Source organism: Amphiura filiformis, chromosome 1 (genome assembly GCF_039555335.1).
Source record: "Amphiura filiformis chromosome 1, Afil_fr2py, whole genome shotgun sequence".
Taxonomy (NCBI): Eukaryota; Metazoa; Echinodermata; class Ophiuroidea; order Amphilepidida; family Amphiuridae; genus Amphiura; species Amphiura filiformis.
The window spans coordinates 54,631,220-54,659,155 of record NC_092628.1 but is presented as its reverse complement, the minus strand read 5'-3'; the positions used below and the strand labels follow the sequence as shown (position 1 = coordinate 54,659,155).

The following is a 27,936-nucleotide window of genomic DNA, read 5'->3' as shown; positions in this document are numbered from 1 at the left end:
CTAGCAGGATCTTTATCAGGCAAAGTGACAAGACAACACACAAACATGCATATATATAGTGACATGGACATAAAGGAAAAGGAAATTAGCAAGACAATAGAAGACATAAGTGGTTCCTGGGAACTATCAATTGGGGGCAGGAAGTGGGATGTCATGAATGGAGATGAGAGGGATAAGGAAATGAATGAAGACAATGGGCTGAAAAGAAAAATGAAAATGTGTGGTAAAAATAAAAACTACAAAAACATAATACATGATGATGGAAGTAAAAGGAAATAAAACTAAAATAATAAAGTGGATGGAAAATATAAATAACAAAATAGGAAGAAAAAAATTGGGGGGGTTGGTTGGAATATTATGATAATGAAAACCAAGTTAATCGTTTCCCTCATACGTGCAGGTTGTTAGTTCCCAAGTTAACAATTCTGCCAATTCTTCCCACAGGACACATGACAACTTACCCCGTGAGGAACGCCAGGCACTCAAGTCTCTCAGAACCAGGACTGACATCATCATCAAGCCTGCTGATAAAGGATCTGCTGTAGTTGTCATGGATCGCCAAAAGTACATCGATGAGACCATGAAGCACCTCAACAATCGTACTAACTATGCTCTTGTTGATTCTGATCCTACTGACTCTTTCTCTCAACAGATACAGACCACCCTGGATGACATGCATGCTCGTGATGAATTAACCGACAAAGCCCACGCATTTCTTTCTCCTACAGGTTCTAAAGCTGCTCGATTTTATCTCCTCCCCAAGATCCACAAGCCCGGGAATCCTGGTCGACCCATTGTATCCGGTAATGGTTCCCCCACTGAGAACATATCTCTCTACGTTGACCACTTCATTAAACCCCTTGTTTCACAGACTCCGTCATACATACACGACACCCCGGACTTTCTCAGGAAGCTTGAAGCCATCACGGACCAGATCCCCAGCACTGCCATCATTGGCACTTGTGATGTGTCATCCCTGTATACTAATATCCCATTCAGTGAAGGAATTGCAGCTACCTGTGAAGCGCTGTCTAGAAGTGACCACACCAGTCCCCCATTGATGATCTGAAGACTCTCATGAATCATGTACTAACTAAGAACAATTTCACCTTCATGGGAGAACACTATTTACAGGTATTTGGGACATCGATGGGGACCCGCATGGCACCGTCGTACGCCTGCCTCTTCATGTCTAGGCTTGAAGAGCAGATGCTGGATGCTGCCCTTGTCGTCCATGGATTTGGTGGAGGTACATTGACGATGTGTTTTTCATCTGGACCAGAGAAGAAGACAGCCTTCACACTTTCCTTGACCATGTCAATTCCTTCCACAGAACTATTAAATTCACATCTGAACTTTCTCACCACCAGGTCAACTTCTTGGATGTCACCATCAGAAAGGAAAATGACTCCTTGTCACAGATCTCTACACCAAGCCCACAGACAGTCACCAGTATCTACACTCTTCCAGTTGCCATCCCCAACATTGTAAAAGTGGTATAGCATACAGCCAAGCTCTCCGCCTCCGCCGCATTTGTACTAATGATTCTGACTTTTCACAGCACGCTAGGGACCTCAAGAGGAACCTTACAACTAGGGGACACAGCGCACACAAAGTGCAGCAGGCCATCAACAAGGTCAAATCTCTTCCCAGGTCAGATGTACTGAAGCAGAAGCCCAGAAGCCAAGACACCAATACCAGAGTCCCTCTTGTGGTCACTTTTCATCCTAACCTCCCTCCTCTCCGCAGCATCACTAATGACAATCACCATATACTTCAAACCTCAGATCGGCTACAACGAGCGGTTCCCGATAACCCCATCCTGGCCTACAGACGTCCCCGCAATCTTAGAGATCTTCTTGTGAGAGCTGAAGTCCCCCTCTTTCTGATACTATTCCTTCCACACAACAGGGTACTGTCACATGTGATTCCAGGTGTGTTGTTTGCAAGGACCATATCCAAGAAGGGGATTCTGTCACCAGTAATTCCAACAATTCCTCCCACAGGATCAGGGGCAACATCACCTGCACCACATCTAATGTAGTGTATCTCATTTCTTGCAGAGTTTGTGGTATACAGTATGTGGGAGAAACCAAGAATGCACTTAAGAAGCGGTTTTATGGACACCGGTCCACAGTCAACACCAAGAAGCTTGACACCCCTGTTGGTGATCACTTTAACCTCCCCAACCACTCTATCTCCGACATGATCCTTCAGGGGATTGAGTCTTTAGGTAACCGTCCTGACACCGTCCGTGCCAGCAGGGAGAAATTCTGGATGAAGCGCCTACGTACCATCCAGCCACATGGTCTCAACATCCAAGAGGGAAACGATTAACTTGGTTTTCATTATCATAATATTCCAACCACCCCCCCCAATTTTTTTCTTCCTATTTTGTTATTTATATTTTCCATCCACTTTATTATTTTAGTTTTTATTTCATTTTACTTCCATCATCATGTATTATGTTTTTGTAGTTTTTATTTTTACCACACATTTTCATTTTTCTTTTCAGCCCATTGTCTTCATTCATTTCCTTATCCCTCTCATCTCCATTCATGACATCCCACTTCCTGCCCCCAATTGATAGTTCCCAGGAACCACTTATGTCTTCTATTGTCTTGCTAATTTCCTTTTCCTTTATGTCCATGTCACTATATATATGCATGTTTGTGTGTTGTCTTGTCACTTTGCCTTTGATAAAGATCCTGCTAGGATCGAAAGCTCAGGCCCCTAAACTTTGAAATTAAACAAATATAATTATATACATTTTTTCATAACCATTTTATACTAGTATTTTGATGTAATAAATATCAGTATAATTTCTAGTTCAACTGAATGCGTTCATCATGATTAATAACGTATTTTTATTTATCAAAATTCGACTATGGCATAGTCTACCTATACCGTAGCATCATGAAGGTCATAAGACTAATAATCCTGATCATTTCAAGTGGATCCTATGTTGCATTTGGATAAGGCAGAGGGTTTTCAATAAACTTCTAAAATTAATGGGTACCAATCATTTGTTTTCCCACTTGATCCATCCTCATTGTTCTCCTCATTTATAATAATTTTATACAAGTTGCTGAATGATCATGGAAATAATTGTGTTATTAGAAAATTGCACGAATTCATAGTAGAAGCCGAAACAAATTGCTGCTATCCTCTGAGCGGGGTATTGGGATAAGTTTTCAACTAGCAATAATCTCGCTTCGGATATGACTCGTTGGCTACGATATCGCCTCTGCGTGCACCGTGATTGTATAACATTTTATATCGCATTCAGAAAAACACCATAGAATATATATTGCTCAAAATGACAAATATATTCGCCAACAAGCAACCAGTTTATCTTTGCGCAGAGGCGATATCGTAGCCAATGAGGTTTATCCGAGGCGCGATTATTGCTAGTTGAAAACTTATCCCAATACCCCGCTCAAAGGACGTGAAATACCGTCCTCAGTAGCAATTTGTTTAGGCTTCTACTATGAAGCCGAGCATTCTAATCACAGAAGTAGAAATATGTTTTAGAATTCACAATTTTCAGCAGATGGTTGCTTTAGTTGATATCCTCAGTAGACATCAACAGTATGGAAATACATACTAAAACTTATCTTATATTGATGACATCTTCAGTTTACAGCAACAATATATCAAGATGAAAGATATGAACTGAAAACTTATCCTAATATAAATATCGTTACTTTCTTCAGTAGATAGCAACAAGGTGAAACACGGTGGAAAGTTTATGCACTTGAAACTTAATTTCAGTTATAGCAACAGAATAGTACAATGACAATGTACTTGAAACTTACCCTAAAATACGTTGTCATTGTCTTTAGTATACAGCAACAGTAGATAGCACAACAGAGGATATATGCCTAAATTCGTCCTTCAAAAATACAGTTGCTTTCTTTGGTAGATAGCGACGGTATACATAATATAATAAACACGATAAAATATCACAAGATAAAGATACACACTTGAAACTTACGCTAAAAATGTTGTTATTATCTTTAGTAGATAGCCATAGCATTCACTATGATTAAAAAAAAAAGACACACATAAAACATATCCTACAAGGACATAATTATTGCTATCTTCAGTAGACAACATGATAAAAGATACAGATTTAAATTGTAGCCTAAAAATGTTGTTGCTATCTTCGGTAGACAGCAATAGTACATAGTAATACTATAGACATGATAGACGAACAGAACCCGATATCAAGAACTGTATGCTGGAAAGAGCAGTTTGGAGAGACAATTCTCGTCGTACAATATTCACCAGGGCCCAAACCACATTATTAGGAAAATCTATGAGATTAAATTCTTTGTAGGCCTACCTATATTTTGACCTAATTATTATACACTGCTTTATATGCTGACTTCGAACCAACTAAAATAGCAACAAATTTAGTGATGACAGAATTGTAATAATATTGGTACCCGGCGCGGCACTTATCGTATTTAGTCGGTGACCACATAATCTAATGCCTTGTCTGTTGGCATGGTTGGCATAATATAACCCATCCCTGGATTTATTTAGGAACATTCAAATCATGTACGAGACATCAAAAAACGATGACATTGGTGGAATTTTGTTCTCACTAAACAAAACTACAACTTGTTCTTAGTCTGTGTCAATATTGCAACTCTATAATAAGTGACCGAAAAATGGACGTTAGTTGAAGTGGTTTCGTCACCAAACGTGGCATAACTTTAAATGACCGATTAGACTCTTAGCGCTATAGTCTTACTGCATTATTGGGTATTCTGTTCATCTGAATAGCAATGAATGATTCGAATGGATGAACTATTGCACAATAATAATTTGTAAGTCATTTATCACTTTACTCAAGTATTGATCTCATAATGTTTCAATCCGGTCTAGTTTAGAAATTGCGCAGTTTATGCTTATATCTTTTGATATTTGAAAACTCTTAAAATATGTAATTTATAACTATTTTACGTTTCACATAATAAGTTATTGCACAATGCATACCAAATCCTTTACTACTCCCATCCCCTATTTACTCTGTCACTCCCTGTTCAATCAATATTCCTCCTTTTCCTTGTTTTCCCACTTGATCCACCACTCATTTTCCCAAATTACATACAAGTTACTGAATTATGATCATGGAAATTGTGTTATTACGAAAACTGCACGACCTCATAGTAGAAGCTGAAACAAATTGCTGCTATCCTCTGAGCGGGGTATTGGGATAAGTTTTCAACTAGCAATAATCGCACCTCGGATAAACCTAATTGGCTACGATATCGCCTCTGCGCGCACCGTGATTGTATATCATTTTATATCATATCAAGAAAAACACCATAGAATATAAATTGCTCAAAATGACAAATATATTCGCCAACCAATAGCCAGGTTATCTTTGCGCAGAGGCGATATCGTAGCCAATGAGGTTTATCCGAGGCGCGATTATTGCTAGTTGAAAACTTATCCCAATACCCCGCTCAGAGGACGTTAAATACCGTCCTCAGTAGCAATTTGTTTAGGCTTCTATTATGAAGCCGAGCATTCTAATCACAAAAGTAGAATAATCTGTCAGAATTCACAGCAAAATCAGGGTAGCTGAAACAAGAAGACTTGAGATTCTGACATAAACAATTAAACACACCACACACCTATATTTCTGGTGTAGCATTTCAATTTAACATAAAGATACAGCTTCTCATGTACAAATTTGTGGTCACTATAATTGAATACGGTGTTTCAGCATACAAGCACCTCTGACGCGCCCCGTCAAATGTTGCAATCTGTCCTAGTCAGTTTCTTTCATGTCACGAACGCAAATCTAAATGTCGATACTGTTTTCTCAACAAGAATTACCCTCACCCTGATACTCAAAAAAGAATCTCATCCTCTGTGTAAAAATCACTTGACCTATAGGTAAAGTTATTTTGTTGTTAAGAAGCAAAAAAGTCGAAAAGAGTAGATGTAAATAATCTTGCGCAATGGTGAAATTAAGTGACTTCTTTTATAACAACAAAAATGTACATTTCCGTAAGTAGTCAACTCGCTGCGTGCAAGCCGTTAAGATTTTCTCCGTTAAAGATATTCAAGTACTCTACGAAGTACGCAAAGCCTCGCAGATCTGCTAAAACCGAGTCTCTAGTTGATGTCTAGTGTCACTCTGTTTTCCCATCCCGTGGCCTCTCAAGGGGGCCTCTGAGATCTTCTGGTCTCAGGAGAATCAGATACGCCTAGAAAAGCTTCATCTTCAAATGCTTTGGAAACAATAATGACAAGCAGTGACTTGATGCAACTTAGTGTATTTTTATTACTCCGCACGAAGCCGTAGGATAGAAGCATGGAATAGGCCAACGAAGAAAAAAAAACAGTCAGCGATTGCAGGTTAAAGCTGTATACTTTTCAGTAAACAATTATCCTGAGAACCACTATCCTGTCATTGAATGACTTGAATATAATTATTTATGGTTTTTATTGTGAATTTGGTAAGAATAATCTTAGCATCAATTTTAATTTTTTTTTGGTACGTGATAAGAGGGTTAACAGTATACACATTAAAAAGATATTATGTGCATCATCATCGAGGGCTGGGTTGGGAAGCAATTGGGAAGGACGAGGTTGAATAGCTGTGTTGGCGATGATGTCTTTACGTTGTATTAATTAACATTCATCTCAGGTGTGCTCGGTAATGTACTTAATTCGCATAAATAGCAACGTCTGCAAGACCCGAAATTCAATATACAAATTAAACAAAGTTTGCTTGCTTGTCTTTACATGTTTAACTTTCCAGGATATTATTTGTCAATGCAAGTTTGACATTTGTAATTTCATATTATTTGTTCATTTATTCTGACTTAATAGTGATCTTTTCTTTGGGTTATTCCTTCATGTAATTTTACACGAAATTAGGGTTAGGGTTAGGGTTAGTGTTAGGGTTAGGGTTAGGGTTATGATTAGGGTTAGGGTTATGATTAGGGTTAGGATTAGCTTACACGAAATAATTACATGAAGGATCGACCTTTCTTTGTGAGTCATGATTCTAACCTAACAACAAAGAAAATAATATGCTTTTCTTAATCTCTGTTTGCTTTATCCTTAATCCAAGTTATATACACAAACATCATTACACTGCAATTATTTTGCCATTCAGAGATAGTGTTACTTGAATTCACCCTTATAGCAAAATGATTCCAATTGAAAGTTAATGTAAAATAAAATATTCAGGTCAAGAACAAAACAAATCACAGATGTATCACAAACACATGGTACCACCTGTTCAATTTACAGAATAACCCTTAAATGAGACCAAAGTGAAAATAAAACCGAATTAAACTCTTCACGCGGGTGTCGACTGCAGACGACATGTTTAAAAAAAAAATTCAAAATTCAAAAATTTCAGAAATGTAAATTTTCATGACCATATTTGGAATCAGCATGAAAAATGCATTAAAATGAGTACAAACAAGCCTAGTATTGGTTCAGTATAGTTCTTAAGATATATAGCTCTTGATATATTGAGAAAATATTTCAAAACTTCAACTTTTTCCGTTGAAGCTTATGGCTAGCACGCAGAGCATTAAGTTCGAATCTACTTCAAGGACAAATGTGCAACCAACGTTTAACCCGTTTAGAATTTCTATAAATTAAAAAAATCCTTAAACCTGTAACCCTGGCAGAGACCAATATAGCAATTGTGAGCCCTAATTGAAGTGTTCACAATTTGGGTAGAGTATTAATACTCCCATATTGCACCACACGCTATTAAGCCATCATTTCGGGATCAGTTTTCATTGTTTTTGTATTATTTTCTTTTGTCCTTTAACAAATGCGTTACAGTTACTGCCCTGGGTATATGAGTTACTCTTTTTAACGCTTTACGTACTCAATAAAATAGCACTATACATAAGTCATGTAAGTTGTCTGATCCAAAGATAATACCTCATAAAACACTTAGCCAATGCTCAAATATTTTTTGAATAATAATTGATTCATTTTTATGTATGTTGCTGTCAAGTATATTAATGTTCTTTGAAATTTGTTCATCTGTAAATAATATCAAAAGAAGCAAATATTTTTGGAGCTTGTGCTTCGTGATGTCAGCACAAGCTAGGACAAGGAACTTGCCCTGAATATGACCCAACAACATATTGTATAGGTATACCTTAACAATCTGTCCTCTTTATAGTCTTGTGCGCTTGACGACACGTTTTAAAAATCTGACAAAAATATAATAAATCAGAATTTTCCACCATGAAATCAAAATAATTATAAAAATAAGCTTTTATTGATTGTGTTTTGTTTTAAGATTTCTGATTGTTGCACTGGTGCAACCTCCCGTGTTAGTCGAGGGCTCTATTATAGGTATAGGTGACTGAGGTGAGAGCCACAACAGATGCTGGCCCGGTTCGTTTGCCCTTTGTACAACCCTAAGGGTGTCATAGATGCCCATAATATTCGTGACATTTTGTCGTCTACTTAGTGTCACTTGCGTCGCTTATTATTTTGTCTGTGACTTACAAATCAACGGTATTGGCAATACTAATTTTTCAGGGGGTGCACAGTACTGCACACGGAAAAGTTGTAAAGGGTAGAATACAAGTATTGAAAATTGTTTATGCTCGATCCTTTCCATCTGATATCAATATGACCATGATGACAATTTAGGGTGATACATGTAGTCGTTGGAACAATCAAATCATTTTCTACGCCATTTTCTTTCTACGATCAAATCAAATCGAATCAAATTAGTCCATTTTATAACAAATATCAAACTAACATGTTAACGTGCAAAAATCAAAATATATATCGGGATTCGAAGGGCACACAACATGAAAATAAATCAAGGTGTCTACACTGCTTTTCTCATTTTTTAAGAGGATTGTGTACCCCGAGATTTTCTTCCAATCACAGTACAGTGGTATAAGTTGAATTCAACAGCTGAAGGCGGTACAAGTTGAACACTTGAGGTCCCGTTACTCAAACAACAATTTGAACGGATTCAAATGGCTTTTATGAGATTAGTTTCATTTTTGCCAATGTATTGAGGGCATATTTGCTGGGCAGGCTCGCTGTTGAACACTCACTTACAAATGGTAGACAGAACACAATCGAGTTGCTAATGGTTTCACTTCTTCGACGAAACAACGTTGTATCCAATATGGCTAGGGAGGTGACGGTGTGCCCTAGTTATTAAAGGGTCTCCATCTCTTCCATTTAATATTTTTCTGGTAAATGTTTTAAAGATTCTTGAAAAGAGGACTATAAAAGCCGATAAAAAGTTGTGTGGAAGAAGACGACGAAAAATAAGGCCGACAAAAAATGAGGATAAGGTGATACATGGTGGAAAGAGGAAAGAGGATTGAAAAGCCCTGTAAGGAGATGGGGTAGAAGATATAGAAGAAGATGGTGAGCAAAGGAGAACAGGAATGCTTGAAGAGACTAGACGGAATGGGAATGTATTACAAAGGAACAAAATAAAAAGTACGTCTAAGAGGGGACTGCTCTTGTCTAAATGATGCTTGTTGCAGACAAAAAAAAGTATGCTATAAGGATTGAATCGAATCGTGTAGTTCCTTTAAACTGCCTCTGGTAAAAATATGGCTTTTCTGTTTTCCCTGATACTTTTGACACCCTCCCACCCGTCTGTCACAAGTTCAATTCCAAAAACATTCACAGCCTGTATTGATACGATCATTTACCAGCTATTTACCGTATGTTACTAAGCATTGGTCGTCATGGTCAATGGTTCACCATCCGTCAATCATATGGTGTGATTTCTTCTGGACACGTCCCAGGGGCCGGAGTATTACATGTGGGGTTGGGTGGCAGGGATATCGTCCAACAAGTTGACCTACAAATGGTCAACTTTCTTGATCACAGAAACAACGAATTCGATAAATAAGTTGACAATGGTCGTTTTCATCCAAAAATGAAATTACATTTTTAGCTTAATGCATGATAGTGTTTGAAAATATGTAGACTTTTCCGTAGTCCACTTGCCCATCGTGCATATTCTGGTTGCACAACTGGACAATAACCAATAAACTCAATTTACATGATCTTTAATTGTTATGAAACCAGGGATTGGAAGATATTAACTGGCGCGAGGTTTGAATAACAAAAGTGAAAACATGCGTAATTTTCGCAGTTCGACACTGAATCCGTAGGAAATGTGTATGTGAATGCTGATTAATCAATTAATTTAGTAAAGCACACCATTATTCCTCAAGCTTAATGTTTAGTGAAGGATCAAATAAAATGCTTCAACATATTGATCAATATAGACAGATGGTAATGATTATATTACTACACATGTTGCAAACATTATAAATTTCAATTCATAATAATAACCACGCAAGAGCCATGAATGCCTATGCTTTTACCCCATTCTTTTTCACTAAAAAAACCATAGAATGTATATACAGGGCAAACAATTCAACATAATCACTAACTTGTAAAGACTATCTTTGCGCAGAGGCGATATCGTAGCCAATGAGGTTTATCCGAGGCGCGATTATTGCTAGTTGAAAACTTATCCCAATACCCCGCTCAGAGGACGTGAAATACCGTCCTCAGTAGCAATTTGTTTAGGCTTCTACTATGAAGCCGAGCATTCTAATCACAAAGAAAGATTAATATAGATTTTAACTATATTTAAAAAATATAACTACAATCATCGTGTAGTAAAAACGAAAAGGAGATGATAAACAAAGCAGAAAAAACAACAAAACCGAATTGAAGATGAAGGGTTTACCAAGCATAACAGCAACATAATAGTCTAAACATGTAAGTTTATACATACGTATAAGTACCCCAGTGTTAGTTGGATCTTTCGTCCAAAATGCAGGATAATTTGATAATGGGAAGAATAAACTATGCATACATCAAATTTATTATACAGGGATTGGAAGATATTAACTGGCGCCAGGTTTGAATAAGAAAAGTGAAAACATGTGTAATTTTTGCAGTTCGACACTGAATCCGTAGGAAATGTGTATGTGAATGCTGATTAATCAATTAATTTAGTAAAGCACACCATATTCTCCAAGAAAGCTATTTAGTGACAGAGCAAATAAAATGCTTCAACATATTGACCATATAGACAGATGGAGCATTCAGGTAATGATTATATATTTTTAATACTGCACATGTTGCAAACATTAGCATGATTATATGGATGTGATGTTCAAGTAAGTATATAGCCAAACTTTTTGATATGCCTCCCAACTCCGCCAAGTATACCATGCATGTCAGGCGGCAGCAGCTCGGCTCCATCTTGTTCTTATTCAATATCACGCCGATACATATTAGTTTACCATTTCTGATCCCAGTCAACACGTGCTCAATATCAGAGTCATTTTGCCGCCATGAAAAAGTAATCAACTTCTTGTTGCCTGCTCATTAGTGAAGATAGAAACAAAAAAATGAAATCTAAAAGGCGCGAAACCCAAGATGTGTTGTACTTCTGTTAGACTTCCTTCAAACATGTTAAAGTAAATTTGTCATGCGGACACCACCCGTGTCACTTACAACAGTTTCAAGTGTATTTAAATTCGTTTTATTCTGAGCTTTTAAAGATAAATTTCCTATTTGACTGTCCGTTTGAGTTAAGCCAATTAATTAAATCTAAGTCACGATTTGTTATGACCATTAGGACGAGGGGACAGTCCATCTGTAGCGCGTGTGGGCATACAGGCCGGATTCAAGACACCATGATCCACAAAATCGAGAAAGATCAGACAACACAAAGGATAAATACTTGTGATGGTGGGAACGAAAAACCGCAACTTGTTGAATGATTTCAGTCAAATATTATAAAGAACTCTGTTGCAAAAAAGCCTTACATCTTCCTCTGGCTGAAATTGAGTTATTGGCATAACATTATAGTGTGCGTAAAAATACACATTTTGGTGGTTGTTTGACCTTCATATCACTTTGCCTTTCGGAGATATCGTATATTCCCCGGTTGGGAAATCTTAGGGAATTTCCGGAAATCTGAACTTAAAATGAATATAAAATAGTTTAGTTTTAATTGTTTGATGTATAATAGTAGCCTTGAATGTTCTTTAACTATTAAAACCAAAAGGAACTTTGGTCACTATATGTTTGAAAAAAAAAATCAATTTAATTAACAAAAGTTGAAGCTTCGGAAATACTCAGAAAATGGGATTTTGCCGAATTTAAATTCATAATTAAAAAAGTAAATGAGATATTTTTGTTTGTTTGAAAGCATTAGTCAAGTTACATGAAGAAGTGCAAGATGGCTCAAATTTGATTGCGAAGGTGGTTTATAGAAAAGAGGTAAATTTATTTTGCTGCAAAAGGCCTTACCAGAGAGCGGTATTTTATTAGGGTCTAGATTTTTGCATTTTTCACATTTTTCGCACTTTTCCCTACCTGCTTTAGCACTTGTGCATAATTGCCACAATTTCCCATGATTCTTTACGGCTCCTAAATGTATGATTAATTGTGTTATTATTAAACTATTGATTAAATAATTTGATTAATTCACTTTAAGATTTTGAATTGTGTTTATTCTTTAATTAGATTATTTTGTTTGTATTCAAAATATGTGACCTTTATTATCATTATCATTATTAAACGGCCAATAATTTACATGATTTATTCAATTGTTTGCAGCATTGTTAATGCAGTACAAAGAATCAATTATCAATTTACTTTGATTTATTTTGAAAGACCAATCACGATATTGGTAAAGGAATCAATAGTTTGTATTTGTATGTAGGAAGTGATACAAATAACAACTGACCATGCTCAGTAACATACCGTAAAACCTCGTCTACATGCAAAATTAAAACGAGACAGCCGTAAATATGCCAATACAATAGAATGGTCTAACAATAGTACTTGTTTGTATATGTTTGTATTTAGCTTTCATCAAAAGCACACTATATGCTTGTAGACGAGGTTTTACGGTATACTGATATATCTGTTTTGACTATTATGTTGTTATTGTGCTTTGTAAATCCTTCTTCTTCATCTCGGTCTTCTTGTTACACTCTCTGGTTTGTTTCCCAACTCCTCTTCGTTTGTAGGCCTACTACATGCTGCTTGTAGGGACTATTTAACTGTAATCTATCTTTGTGATTTGAATGCTCGGCTTCATAGTAGAAGCCTAAACAAATTGCTACTGAGGACGGTATTTCACGTCCTCTGAGCGGGGTATTGGGATAAGTTTTCAACTAGCAATAATCGCGCCTCGGATAAACCTCATTGGCTACGATATCGCCTCTGCGCAAAGATAGCCTCTCCACACTTGTGATTATGCTGCCTTACTTGACCTGTATATAGATTCTATGGTGTTTAATTGCTAAAGAATCGGTAAAAGGGTAATGAGCATTCATGCTTCTTCTTCTTCTTCTCCTTCTTCTCCTTCTTCTCCTTTCTTCTGCTTCTTCTTCTTCTTCTTCTTCTTCTTATATTCTTAATACTTTTTGCTCGAAGGTCCGTCAGTCGGAATTTATAATAAGGTCAGCTCGTCCGAATTTAATATAAGGTTCGATGCTAATTTAATGTAAAATTCGTACTAACGAACTTTATTTATAATTCGTACTTGCGAACCTTAAATTAAATTCGGACAAGCGATCCTTCGGACTAACGTAAAAACAGTATTGCTCAAAACAACGTTTTTTCAATGTTGGCCCGCAGGGTTACAAAGAAACAATATTGCTTCAAAAACAATAGCCATCAGAGTTTAAACTATACATTAGCCACCGATAGGTGGTAGAGTCTGCGAAAGAGGGAAATTATGTGGTAAAAAGTAAAAAAAAAGTAAAAAGTATGAAATAGGTGACGGACTGTCTCTACGTATGGACTGGGGCCCAGTATCAACAAAAGACATCAAGGTCGCAGGGCCGGCAGGCCCGAGGCCGGAGACTCCCACAGTTGAGTTATTTATGAAATAGACCCAATTTATGTTAATGGAAAGGTAAAAAAACATATTGCTCAGTGAACGACTACATGTGAATTGCGCGAAAAAAAGGCAAAAGTCACGCGGACTGCCCAGAAAATAGCATCAAAAGGACAGAAGGCAGCCACGAACTTGACAGGCTAGAGCCACATCCAAAACTACACTGCTCCAACTAATCCTTTAACCTTAATACAGTCTGCCGCCTGGACAACCAATTCTTTAGAAATGCTTAGTCGCGCTAAAAGTCGATCGATACATGTAAAAATCAGCACAATTCAGAGATACGCCTTTTTGCTATGAAATTAATTTTCTCGGTCAAATATAAAGCAATATTTTTTTTTCTTCAGTAATGTCAGTTAAAAACTTGGTGCTTGGATATACATTTTTTTAAATCCTGGTGTTAAAATTAAGCATCAAATTGTGTCTTTTAGTGTGATATTTTTTATTTTTATAGGCCTTGAATTCGCCTGCGAGCTTTTTACGGAATTCATGTTTTAGCGTCTCAAACTAACATAGTTTGCTAAAGAAAGATATTTCCCACCTCTGTAAAGCACATCGTGTGGGTCTATATGTTATAGTTTTGTCAGAATTTCCGTTTTTGTTTTACCCTTTTTCCATTCATGCTCAGAAAATGTCAAACTAAGTAAAAGTAGGCAATGGTGAGTACTTTTATCTCGAGAGCAACCAACAGAAATAGTCGATATTTCCTTTGTTGTTATCCAGGTCAATTTTTCATTGAAAGCAAATTGCCCGACCAGCGATTAAATCCCCAATTGGGTGTTCTGGTTAAACATGATCAGTAGGAGCGCTATAGGTCTGGGAATTTCTTTGCTATATTGAAGTTCTGGCAACACTATAGCCATGCCGGTATTCCTACTAACAGAATTTCAAACCATATCAATAAATTTTCCCTATCAGATCCCTATCAATCAGCTTATAAACACTACCATGGAACAGAAACTGCTCTTCTTCGAGTTAATAATGACATTCTCACATCACTTGACAATGGCCAAATCACAGCTTTGATTCTTCTCGATTTAAGTGCTGCATTTGACACTGTTGACCACAATATTCTTCTTTCCCGTCTTCACTATTATCTTGGCATTCAAGATCTTGCCCTGGACTGGTGTAAATCATACCTTACAAATAGGCCGCAATATGTTCGCATTGGCAATGCTACTTCTCATTCTACCATTCTTGATTATTCTGTGCCTCAAGGCTCTGTACTTGGACCTCAGTGGTTTACCATTTACACCTACCCTGTACGGAATATCATTCTTCGCCATCAATTGAATTATCATGTTTATGCGGACGACACGCAACTTTATTTATCATTTGAATCTTCTCAACATAGTGCTAATTCTGCAATTGCTTCTCTTGAAATTTGTATCAGTGAAATCCGTAATTGGATGAAATCAAACTTCTTGAAATTAAATGATGATAAAACAGAATTTCTTCTGTTTGGATCCCACCAACAGCTCTCTAAAATCAACATTGAAAATGTTTGCATCGGTGACTCTGCAATTGCCTTATCTTCCAAAGCACGCAATTTAGGTGCATTTTTGACACTCACATGACCATGCAACCTCATATCTCTAATGTCATTCGTTGTTCAGCGCTTCAACTACGTAACATCAGCCGGATCCGCAAATACCTAAGTCGCGATGCTACTGAACAAATTATTCACTCATTCATCTCTTCTCGTTTGGATAACAACAATGCACTTCTTTATGGATTACCAGCAAACCAACTCTATCGCCTTCAGAAAATTCAAAACACTGCCGCTCGAATTCTTACTTTCACCAGAAAATATTGCCATATCACGCCAATCCTAAAGGAACTGCATTGGCTTCCTGTCACACAAAGAATTGTTTTTAAACTTATGTTGATTGTATATAAATGTATTAATGATATTGCTCCGTTATATTTATCTGAACTCCTTTTACATTATGTTCCCACCCGTACGCTTCGATCTGGAAACATGCAACTTCTTCAAGAAAGAAAATCCAACCGCACATGGGGTGACAGATCATTTGCAAGCGCAGCTCCACGTCTATGGAATGAACTGCCTATTTATATCAGAACTGCTAAAAATGTAACTGTGTTTAAAAAGTTGTTAAAAACTCATCTTATGTCAGAGACATTCTGTAATTCTTAAGTTATGTTTCTTAATTTAGTTCCAGTTTTCTTTGTCTTGTTAGTTTTTGTTTGTTTGTTTTGTTTTAGTGCCTTGAGCGCTCTTAATTGAGTGGATATGTGCCTTGTCGCTATTATTATTATTATTATTATTAAACCCAGGGATATCGATCCACAATGCTAGTACTAGCCTTTAGATTTCACGTGTTGATTTAGAAATTTTTTCAGCCGACAGTGAAAGATGGTGAAATCAAAACGGAAATTCTGACAAAACTATGATATATAGCTCACGGTGATGTGCTTTAGAAAGTTGGGGAAAATCCTTCATTAGCGAACTATATTACTTTGAAAAGCTAAAAGGTTGATCCAAGAAAAAGCTCGCGGGCCGAGCTGAAGCCTATAAAAATCGAATATCTTACACTAAATGACTGAATTTCAGGCCTAAGTTTAACACCAGGATTTAAAAAAATCAGTATCAAGCATTATAGTTTTTCCAGCCATTTACTGAAAAAATGAAAATTATTGCTTTTCATTTGGCTGAGAAAAAAATTTTACACTGAAAAGGTGTAACTCAAAATTTTGCTCATTTCAACACCAATTTCGATCGTTTGTATTGCCTCATTAAATGACTGAGTGAGCCTTGCAGAACAAAAGAATCGGTTGTGCAGGTAGCTGACTGAATAAGGATTCAACTATACGTATCTAACAATCATACGCACGTCTTCAATTCATAAGATTTATAATTGATTATTCATCTATGTCACTCTCTTTCTACATTAATGTTAAACTGTAATTGTGATGTCACTCGATTGCCTCTAATTACATGGCTACAACGCAATAAAAGCTTATTAATATTAACCTATTTGCCTGGGCTATCAATTACAGAGAGCAATGCCGAAGGAGAATGAATATCTACGCAAACACCAAACTACATTCTTTTTTAAATTAATTTCGGCATATCACCTTATCAACATGGCATATAGATTTTCTGCTGTTTACCTATGCAAATTAGATATAAACTTGAGCAAAACAAGCAAACTATAAAGAAATATATTAATTGGCGTGGTTTTATTGTAAAACGGCGTTTTCCGGATCTGTAAGGGTGGTGCTAACCGTCCCTTGAGACCAGCACTGGACACTTTCACCATATAAAGCGATCCTGCTTTAAATGCTTTTTAAAAGCACTGTTCCCTTTCATAAAAAAAACTCCTTGTGCCCACACCATATAAGAGCACGCACGCTTAGTACACGTATCAACCAAAAATAGACAAAATGTGCATATTTGAAGAACTGAAGAGAGAAAAATGTACATCTTGTAAAAGAATACAAAGTAGAATTTGAGCGAGAAACGAATCACGACAATTAGGGCAGACACGCGCTTAAGTGGACTTAAACTACAGTTATGATATAATAGTAACGAGCCTGATGACGTGCAGGTGGGTTAGTTGAACTATCCATGTGTGTTTGTAGATGAAATGAAACACACAAGTGATTAAATGAAACACTGGTTAAAGAACTACTTCAAATTGATCTCAAGAATACTAACTAAATAACGAGCTTTGCACCAAGCGCGTGCGTTACCAAGAAGACGAATTTGTGCTTCAGCTCCACACACAAATTGCACATGATATTAGGAGTGTCAAAACTCCAGTGTTTACAGACTATGAGGCGAACTGTACTTTTATATAAATACCACTTTGAATTCGTCAAGGGAATCTTTAAATGCAGTAAGTGAAATAAAAGAATAGGAAAATGAGGTAGAAAGGACAGACGACGTCAATTTGAGATTGGCTAGATAGTGGGTGACTCAGATTGGAGATTGTTCCCTTGTCCTTTGGTACAAAAAGAGAAACATGAAAGCAAATTTGAGGTCCAAGATAGCGTAACGTTTCTTAACGTATTAAACACCACACACATACACACACCGTATTCACCCAGGTTGATAATGTGCGTTTTCCACATCACGGATGTACTTTCAAAAATACTGTACATTAAGGTAGCATACCACTAAAAACTTTTTTTTAAATTTTACACCTTATGGTTTATCTTCAGGCATAATATGAAAGTATATTAAAAATTATACGCAAAAAAAGTAAATTGTGCATAAATTATGTAAATTAGGTAGGCAATATGGCCTCCAATGGTGGCCATTTTGAATATTTTGCAAACGCTCTCCTGACCTAACCATTCTACCTATTAACATGAAACTTAAAGCATGTGTGTAATACATTAGTCCCCTTGTACCTATAAATCCAGAATTTTACATTTGTCCAAATATTTTCATTTATGGCCAGAAAACCAAAAAGTTACAAATTTGCATGTCTAATTAGTATGCAATAATGCAAATGACTTATAAAATGAAAAATAACTATGATATCAAAAATCCAAATTCATAGGTACAAACAGAATTGCCGATATAGAAAAGTTCTGCAAATTTTCAGATTAATGCAATATACCATTCTTTAGATACCTTGTTTTAAAATTCAAAATTTGGGAAATTTGACGATATTTTAATATACAGTCGTTTTAAGATTTGATATTTGAATGCCATGTCACATTTGCATGAAATAAAAAGCAAATTAAAGCTGGCAATATCTGCTAACTGTTGATAAAGAACTTCCATTTTAACTTATATTTTAACAGATTTTTCGTGGTATACTACCTTAAATAACGAATCAGATTATGAAGACATACCGGTATATAGGGTAAAGAGTATAAATGAATTTGTAAAGAGTATAAAAAGTAAAATAATAATAATAATAATAATAATAATAATAATAATAATAATAATAATAATAATAATAATAATAATAATAATAATAATAATTTATGAAATTCAATTCATAATAATAACCACGCGAGAGCCATGAATGCTAAATGCTTTTGCCCATTCTTTATCAATAAAACACCACAGAATAAATATACAGGGTAAGTATGGCAACATAATCACCAAGTTGACGAGGCTATCTTTGCGCAGAGGCGATATCGTAGCCAATGAGGTTTATCCGAGGCGCGATTATTGCTAGTTGAAAACTTATCCCAATACCCCGCTCAGCGGACGTGAAATACCGTCCTCAGTAGCAATTTGTTTAGGCTTCTACTATGAAGCCGAGAATTCTAATCACAAAGAAAGACGCCATTTACACAGAGCCTGAAGTCGAAGTCGACTTTAAAGTCGACTTCATTTGTACATGTATATAATCCAATATCAGATATGCCTACAATCATCGTGTAGTAAAACCGAAAAGGAGATGAGAAGCAAAGCAGAAAAAGTAACAAGAAGACCGAGATGTAGATGGTTTACAAAGCATAACAGCAACATAACAGTCAAAACATGTAAGTTATATACATACAACACCTGGCTTAGATGCATATTAGCTGATATTTCGTCCAAAATACAGGATAATGACAATAACGGGAAGAATAAACTTTGAATGCTCTCGTTTTCTCACATAAATGCATAAAGGGGACGATATTTGAAATTGTGTGCAAGTTTGAAGACTATCCATATCCTAAACCGATAGGGTTCCGGTTACCCTTCCCCCTTTAAATTAACAATAGAACCTTATAAATATCTCAAAAAAAGTAACTAACCCCCCGTAAATAATGACCATTATTAAAAAACGGGTGATTGTATCTGTAAAATACGTTGGAAGCAGAATTTATTTCTGCACATTTAGACACCTCATTTGTAGCAATTGACTAAATATTGACATCACAGCGTACATTTAAATCAATGTAGCCCAAGATTTGAAAGTTGCAGTAAATTCTATTGATTTTGCATTGCAAGGAAATCTGTGTAATGATATATGAGTGTTTTTGTATTGTAAAAATTTGTGTGTAAGTGCAACTTTCAAATCTGGACCTCACTTCATTAACTTGACCGGTGTTTTATTGTTTTCTGGGCTATTGTATCAAATGAGGTGTCAAAATGCGCAGAAATAAAATCTGCTTCCATGCATTTTACAGATTTGAAATACAATAACCCCTTTTTGAATATTGGCCATTATTTAAGGGGGGTTAGTTACTTTTTTTCAGACGTTTATTAAATTCTGACAAACGGACATTATTATAAATTCTGACTAGCGGACTAGAGCACATTTTATTGAATTCTGACTAGCGAACCTTATTCACAATTCTGACTAGCGAACCTTTTATTTATTCAGACTAGCGAACCTTCTGACAAGCGAACCTTCGGACTAAAAGTGACTACTGTCTGTTCAATTAGCTTAGATTCTTGTATTTTTAAGATATTTGAAAAAATAAAAAATTGTGGTCAAAGTCATCAAAGAAAAGTGCTAGCACAGCCTTAGACCCAACGTGATTTATACTTTTCAAATTCCAGAGTTCAAGTTGAAACCCCATTTCTTTTCAATTGTGGTCTTTTCCCGCGATATTTTCATAAGAAGCCGTAGAACGTCGGGTACCATAAACTTTTTTGAATCAATCCATTTAGTGCAATGGGGACGATTGTCATAATAATTAGATGCGCTGAGATATATTCGACCATCCGCATCAGGAAGTATTCCAGCAAACTAGTTATAGGCCCATTTGCCACTAATTCGTGTTGAAACCCCGTGTGAAGATGATTTCGTTTTGTTTGTTGAATGTAAACTATGAGAAGGACAATTGGAAACAAAAAGACTTTTGTACAAGAAAATATTATTTAAAACAATTAATGACCTAGGTTTAGAAAACAATTCTTGTAAAGTCACTAGGGTATATCTGAAAATGCCAAGCGAATGCTGATATTCTTGGGAAAGAATAATGGTATTAAACAAAACTCAATTTACATTTTATCGATGAAACCAGTTGAAATAAGAACGAATCCATAACTTTAATGTCATTGTTTAGGAAAAAAATAATGCTGGGAATAACGTTATGCATTAAAACGTAATCGCGCATATATCACGGAGCTCATCACCTATAGACCCTATCCAATAAACGGAACAGTATAACAATTGAAATGGCAGGACAGATTGCTGGGCAAATTTGTTTGCTAAATTCGATAGGGTCTATGTCCTAAGTTGAGAATGGACCGTCCCACTCGATTTGTGAAAAGGTCGCGAACCCTTTTGGTGGACCCAAGTAACTGCCTAAAATAAGGCAAAATTGAAAAGAAATGGGGTTTCAACTTGAACTCTGGAATTTGAAAAGTATAAATCACGTTGGGTCTAAGGCTGTGCTAGCACTTTTCTTTGATGACTTTAACCACAATTTTATATTTTTTCAAATATCTTAAAAATACAAGAATCTAAGCTAATTGAACAGACAGTAGTAGTAAAAGTATAATAATAGCATGAATGTATGCTCATTACCTTTATACCCATTCTTTATCAATGAAACACCATAGAATCTATATACAGGGTAAGTATGGCAACATAATCACCAAGTTGACGAGGCTATCTTTGCGCAGAGGCGATATCGTAGCCAATGAGGTTTATCCGAGGCGCGATTATTGCTAGTTGAAAACTTATCCCAATACCCCGCTCAGTGGACGTGAAATACCGTCCCCAGTAGCAATTTGTTTAGGCTTCTACTATGAAGCCGAGCATTCTAATTACAAAGATAGATTATAGTCAAATAATCCCTAAAATCATCGTGTAGTACGAACAAAAAGGAGGAGATCGGACGCAAACTAAGAAGGATTTGCAAAGCATAAATAACAACACATTAGTCAAAACACGCAATGTAAATACGTACAAATACACTGGTTTAGTTGCACATTTAACCGAAATGCAGGATAATTTGATAACCGGAAGAATAAACTTTGCATGCATCAAATTTGCGCACACGCCCTCTAGATTTAAATAGGAGAAGAATGAACGAGGTAATTGATGTGCAAACCTGAGACAAGAATACCAAATGAAATCTCAGTTTCATTCATAAATTGATGGTATTTAATATGCTTTAAATATATCCAGTGCTATCAATTTTGACTACCTGCTGGGTCATCATCACTGCCCAGCATCAACATGATCAATGTCACAGTATTCAAATGCTGTTCAATGTTCTAAAATACACCATGTATACCATTCTTACTAATAGTTTAGAAATTTAGATTTAGAAATGACAAATCCATCATCACTGACTAAGAGTCAACTTGCATTATGAATCTTGCTCATTTGATCACCCCAAGAGTACCAACGTTTCTTCTGCATCAGAGTCATCTTTAAAAGCTCGTACATAAAAAAAAAAAAAAAATAAAACATGTTTCACGTCCGGGTTTTCGAAAAAAAGGAGGAAGAAGGGGCTTTTTATTTTCTATTTTTTATCGCAAAATTGGTGTAAATACCATACTTAGAGCTGTTTTAGCGTATACAATAATGCCTGGAAAAAGAAGGAGGCCCTTTTTTATTTGTTGTTTTGAGAGTTACACCCCCTCCAATGATCATAAATCCTTCCTAAAATGCTTCTTGTATCTTAACAAGGCTATAGAAAGCATTCCAACTTCCTAGACATATGTTTTGAAAAGTTATAACTGAATTTCAAAAAATAAAAATATATTTGAGGAAACCTCAAAAAAGGAAGCGGGAGGGGACGTGAAACATGTTTATTTTTTTATTTTGCCTTATGGCTTTAAGTTTACCTTATAAGCAAATAGAATCGTTTACCGTTTTGGGCACAATGACCAATAACTGACAGTATTATTGTTTCCCTAAACGTGGACGTGGTATTATATGTAAACGCGTGATTCCGCTGCAACCATTGTACACTTTTGAATGAAAACAACTGGCGTCAGGAGTTCACGTACCCGGGCACGTACTCGTTCACGTAAAACTAATAATGTCAATTATAAAATCAAGATCTCGCAAAACGAAGGAAATTTAGTATTATTTTGCCTCCTTTCTTATGTGACACATCATGGTGTGATGAAACATCCGACGTATCGTTACGTTTATTCTAAAACAGATGCGCTCAATCCGAGTATAACAAGATCAATTTAGCAGCTCACGTGGATCAAAGCTTGTTGTACATCGCTCTCTAATAATAATAATAATAATAATAATAATAATAATAATAATAATAATAATAATAATAATAATAATAATAATAATAATAATGATAATAATAATAATAATTTATGAAATTCAATTCATAATAATAACCACGCGAGAGCCATGAATGCTTTTGCCCATTCTTTATCAATAAAACACCATAGAATAAATATACAGGGCAAATAAAGCAACATAGTCACCACAGTAGAAAGATTATCTTTGCGCAGAGGCGATATCGTAGCCAATGAGGTTTATCCGAGGCGCGATTATTGCTAGTTGAAAACTTATCCCAATACCCCGCTCAGCGGACGTGAAATACCGTCCTCAGTAGCAATTTGTTTAGGCTTCTACTATGAAGCCGAGCATTCTAATTACAAAGATAGAACAATTTATGGCTTTAAGTTTACCTTTATATAAGCAATTAGAATCGTTTACCGTTTTGAGCACCAACAATGACTTTTGGATGAAATCAAGCTCGCGTCACGAGTTCACGTATCCGGGCACGTACATACGTCCATGTAAAACTAATAATGTCAATTATAAAATCAAGATCTCGCAAAACGGGGGCAATTCAGTGTTATTTTGCCTCCTTTCTTATGCTTTTATGTGACATGTCATGATCGTGATGGTGTGATGAAACATCCGACGTATCTTTAAGTTTATTCTAAAACAGATGCGCTCAATCCGAGTATAACAAGATAAATTTAGCAGCTCACGTGGATCAAAGTTTGTTGTACATCGCTCTTAATCCCTCCTCCCTAAGGCCAACAGATACCTCTTCATATCATCACAGTCTTTGTTTGCGTCTCATGATAGAAATCTACTGTAATCTTTTATAAACACAACACAGATTCCATAAATTGTAGTTGTTTTTGGTAAACATGATTAAATTTATAGAGAATATCATCGTGAGACAGGTGATTTCAGAGCGCTTTGTTAACATGAATTTGAGGGCAAGGGTTGAAACGTGATGACTCTTTTCTTAGAGATATGCATGATCTAAAAAAAGAATTTTAAAGTTGAACAAATATATATCCAACTCCAATTGAAATGTTGAAATGTAATTGTCAGAAGATAAAATATAATTGCTTAGATCTGGTCAAGTTTGTCCAACACTAATTCATTGATTGAAATGTACTCACCTGTTTCTACTATAATCTGCGTTTCTACTATAATCTGTGTTTCTACTCATCCATTTTGAACAATATGTGCTTCAAAGTGGCTTACTATTGTTTTCAGAAACATAAGTCAATTATATTTTGGTGTATATAAGTCAATCATCATTATTGTCTTGTTTTTCTTCCGATAAACATCACTATGAATTAAATAGGTTTTGAAAACTTTCTGAGAACCGAACGAATCAATGCCGTTTTGCACTTTAAGTGCCATTTTTTGTTCCATAAAGTTGAAGAAAAAATGTATGTTGTGAGCATCTTAAGACAGTCCTCACTCACCAAGTTCATGTTGGCTTATCATGATCATATACCGGAAGTTTCAAATTTCATTTTGCTTATAGAATTTGTTGGCACAAAATGGGATAAAAAAAGAACAGAAAAAAGAGAAAATTGACATTTATCCCGCAACGTGGGAGGCAAATCGTAGCAAATAGTTGAGAAATGAGCGCGAAAAGCCTAGTTGATACCATGTGTTTACGCGTATAAAAACATGCCAGGTAGGACGGATAACATTGGCCTATACACACATCGTTATAAGGGATTCGATGTGACAGGCGAAAGAAACTTTCACGAACATATGGTGGTTAAGACGCAATGACGTCTACAGGTGACAAAAGGCGTTGAGAAAAGGCAGTTTGGTTCTTTTCTGAAACTGTGATGTTTTGTGATTAGGCACCAGAAATAAATTTGTTCGATCTTTTGATCGACCGTCGATGCTGCTTCGATGCTTGTTATTAATGAACTATCAGCTTATTAATCAAGATTAACGCTAAATCTATATTGGCCCATATCACAACGGGTACAAAAAACTAGGTGACAAAAGGCGTTGTGAAAAGGCAGTTTGGTTTTCTGAAACTGTCATGTTCTGTGATTAGGCACCAGAAATAAATGTGTTCGATCTTTTGATCGACCGTCGATGCTGCTTCGATGCTTATTATTAATGAACTATCAGCTTATTAATCAGGATTAACGCTAAATCTATATTGGCCCAGATCACAACGGGTACAAAAAACTTTTTTATCACAATCAACAATAGTATATTAAATTATTAACTGATTTCGTAATAATAAGGATTGACCATGCATCGATGGTCGATCGAAAGAGCGAACTAATTTGTTTCTATTGCCTTACCTGCTCTTGTTTATCAACCACTACCAACACGTTTCAGATTAGTTAATTCTGAACAGTTTTGTAGTTCAGAAACACGTAATTTGTATTCTAACAAAATTCTTATCTTCGTTTCCTCTTGGAGATTTCATTTTGAATTCCAAAAGAATTCCTTATTGTGAATGTTGAATTAATAACAACCAAACCTTAAGGCTATTTTCACGCCGTCACGAACTACAAAGTGTTTTCATTCCATTTGTTTCTTAAGTTTAGTATCTCCCAAATGAAAAGTCAAGAGGTTCTCTTAAAACTTTTAACTTTTCTTCAATAAACATGAACTGGGCATTCAACAAGGTCTTTAAGTACAGCACCATAAACACACTTGAACATTTTTATTTCAAACGCGCCCTAAATAATTCTCAAATGTATTGTTATAAAGACCATGCATGATTTAAAGAAAATAACGCCTCACAGACTCAGACCTTGTTATTTATCATGTTTATGTCCATTAGCGAATCCTCTTCACTTTATCACACTGCTGTACAGTTCACAATTCAAAAATGAAGCCAGAATGTGCATTGCTCTTGAAATAAACAAACTCTTTTGAAAACCAACTGGACGAATTTTATATTGATCAAGAGTATTTTAGATACATTTAAAATTCAGTTGCTTTTTTAACGAGTAATTCTATTATTATTATTATTATTCCATTTTAGGACATTTGACCGTACCAGAGATCCGTGCTGTACGGGCTAAGCAGGAATAAGTAAAAAACATGGTAATTTTAACACTTTTATTCACAGTGGCGACTGTTGCCTACTTATTGTGCATATGAAAAACACTTGTAACGGAGGATTGGAGACCAATCTGTGAAAATTGACCGAATAGTCATGGTTCTCAACTTGAAGATGTACATTCGGGACATGTAATAATAAAGGATTGCTATTCCCAGTGGATACATTAACAATGTAGAACAGGGACAAAAACATGGCAATTTAAAGCGGTGACCTTTTACTCGTTTTTGCAGATATTTGTTTGAAATTCGTTTTCAATTCAGTTTTAATGGATGTAATCCCTCATCAAATTAACGACTTTAGTATATAGGCTAATGCTCAAAATATTCAGTTTTTTACAGGAAATGAAACATATCACGTGCCGTATAAGCTGAGACGAATAAGAGTCTAAGGCTAAGCGTATTAATAAACCTACAAAATAAAATGAATAATTTGAATAATAGGATCACATAAATATATTATATTTTCGTCCTTTGAAGCACCAATAAAAATTACAAACGCAATAATCTTATGATATTTTTGCCTCATTAATTCGTTTAACCAGGGGTGTGATTCAAAGCTTGTGAAATATCCTGAAAGTAGTAGAAAATCCTGAGAAACTGTGTGAAATTTACCGGCTAGAATATCCCAAAACGGGCTGAAAATCAATACAATTGCGTAAATTTCGGCCATAAAAAATCCTGAAATCTGGAAAAATCCTGAAGAATCACATCCCTGATTAACACTTAAAGACATTTGTTAGAAGGAGTTATTTTGTTGCCTCGGATGTCATGTTCATCTCAACCTTCCAAAAATAGAAGTCCACCACGTCTGAAGCGACCACAGGTGTTCCGTTGACTGAAACATCGTCACTCAAACCAGCTCAAACTCTTAAGAACATCCAACACAAATTATCGAGCATGGTTGCTGAAGATCTGACACACCTGTGTTAGCATCGAGCGAGAGGATGAGGGCGTCTGATGAGTCTACCGGCTTGTCATCACTATAGATTCTTTTAAACGACCAATGGGTGTATCTTTACAAAAAAAATCGTTTAATAGTTTGGTCGTTAGCCGCGCGGTTCACTTTTCTGGTTCTGGTTCTGGTCAAATACTTCCCAACGCTTCATACGAAACCAGGCGGTATATCGATCAATTGGTATTTAACACCAGACGGGCGATTCCCATTTGTTTTTAAATAGTTCAAAAATAGTTCAAAACCCTTTGTCATAATCTAAAATTTAATATTTACCAACCTTCATCATGTTCATGAAAATGTTTCCCGTATGTTGTGAAATAATTATTTTGTGTGTTTTTTTTCTTTTAAAATGCTGCTATTCCGCCCGTAAGTGTTGATTGTCCATCCAAAAACGGTTTGTAGAAAATCGCTAATTATTGGACAAAATGGACAATACTCAACTTGATTAGATATTGCAAGAGAAAAAAAAACACATTTGCAATGTTTTGTCATTAGTGGCCAAAGTGTACATTTACAGTTATCCATAAATTGTACCCTTCCACTTTGTAAAACCCAATAATATTGCTTAATTCTCTTTACCATGTTTACAGTTTGTTAAAAGAACGTAACGTTCAATGTTATGAATGGTAGTTACATCGTTTTGCTTTTTAAAGATTGAACCTGTCATCGCCTTCGTAACAAACATTCACACACAATATCCACCAAATGATGAGGAGTAACAGAGCAATGTTCGAATGCCAGTTAGCATGTATAAATAAATGCTTGCAAGCCTTTATATCGTCAAACCCCCTTGTGCGATTGGAAGAGGTATCTCGAATAAATATACAGTGTAAACCACTCGG

General features: G+C 35.8%; 1 protein-coding gene, 7 non-coding genes and 2 pseudogenes across 8 annotated transcripts; 7 read left to right on the top strand and 3 right to left on the bottom strand.

The window, feature by feature from the left end:
- Positions 1–408: 408 nt before the first annotated feature.
- Positions 409–26,109, top strand: LOC140161742 (uncharacterized). The gene is given in 5 exon segments (XM_072185042.1): positions 409–1,058; positions 1,061–1,213; positions 1,216–1,407; positions 1,410–1,934; positions 26,060–26,109. Coding segments are annotated over 5 exon segments (1,428 nt in total). The 5' UTR covers positions 409–550.
- LOC140169765 (U4 spliceosomal RNA) lies at positions 3,133–3,263 on the bottom strand (annotated as a pseudogene).
- LOC140170056 (U4 spliceosomal RNA) lies at positions 3,354–3,496 on the top strand. The gene has a single exon (XR_011861471.1). It is a non-coding gene; the product is annotated as a U4 spliceosomal RNA (small nuclear RNA).
- On the bottom strand, positions 5,174–5,300 carry LOC140169754 (U4 spliceosomal RNA; annotated as a pseudogene).
- On the top strand, positions 5,395–5,537 carry LOC140169994 (U4 spliceosomal RNA). Its single transcript, XR_011861452.1, has one exon. It is a non-coding gene; the product is annotated as a U4 spliceosomal RNA (small nuclear RNA).
- LOC140170008 (U4 spliceosomal RNA) lies at positions 10,460–10,602 on the top strand. Its single transcript, XR_011861459.1, has one exon. It is a non-coding gene; the product is annotated as a U4 spliceosomal RNA (small nuclear RNA).
- LOC140170002 (U4 spliceosomal RNA) lies at positions 13,118–13,260 on the bottom strand. Its single transcript, XR_011861455.1, has one exon. It is a non-coding gene; the product is annotated as a U4 spliceosomal RNA (small nuclear RNA).
- Positions 19,029–19,171, top strand: LOC140170032 (U4 spliceosomal RNA). The gene has a single exon (XR_011861463.1). It is a non-coding gene; the product is annotated as a U4 spliceosomal RNA (small nuclear RNA).
- LOC140170038 (U4 spliceosomal RNA) lies at positions 21,468–21,610 on the top strand. Its single transcript, XR_011861464.1, has one exon. It is a non-coding gene; the product is annotated as a U4 spliceosomal RNA (small nuclear RNA).
- LOC140170027 (U4 spliceosomal RNA) lies at positions 23,277–23,419 on the top strand. The gene has a single exon (XR_011861462.1). It is a non-coding gene; the product is annotated as a U4 spliceosomal RNA (small nuclear RNA).
- Positions 26,110–27,936: the final 1,827 nt, after the last annotated feature.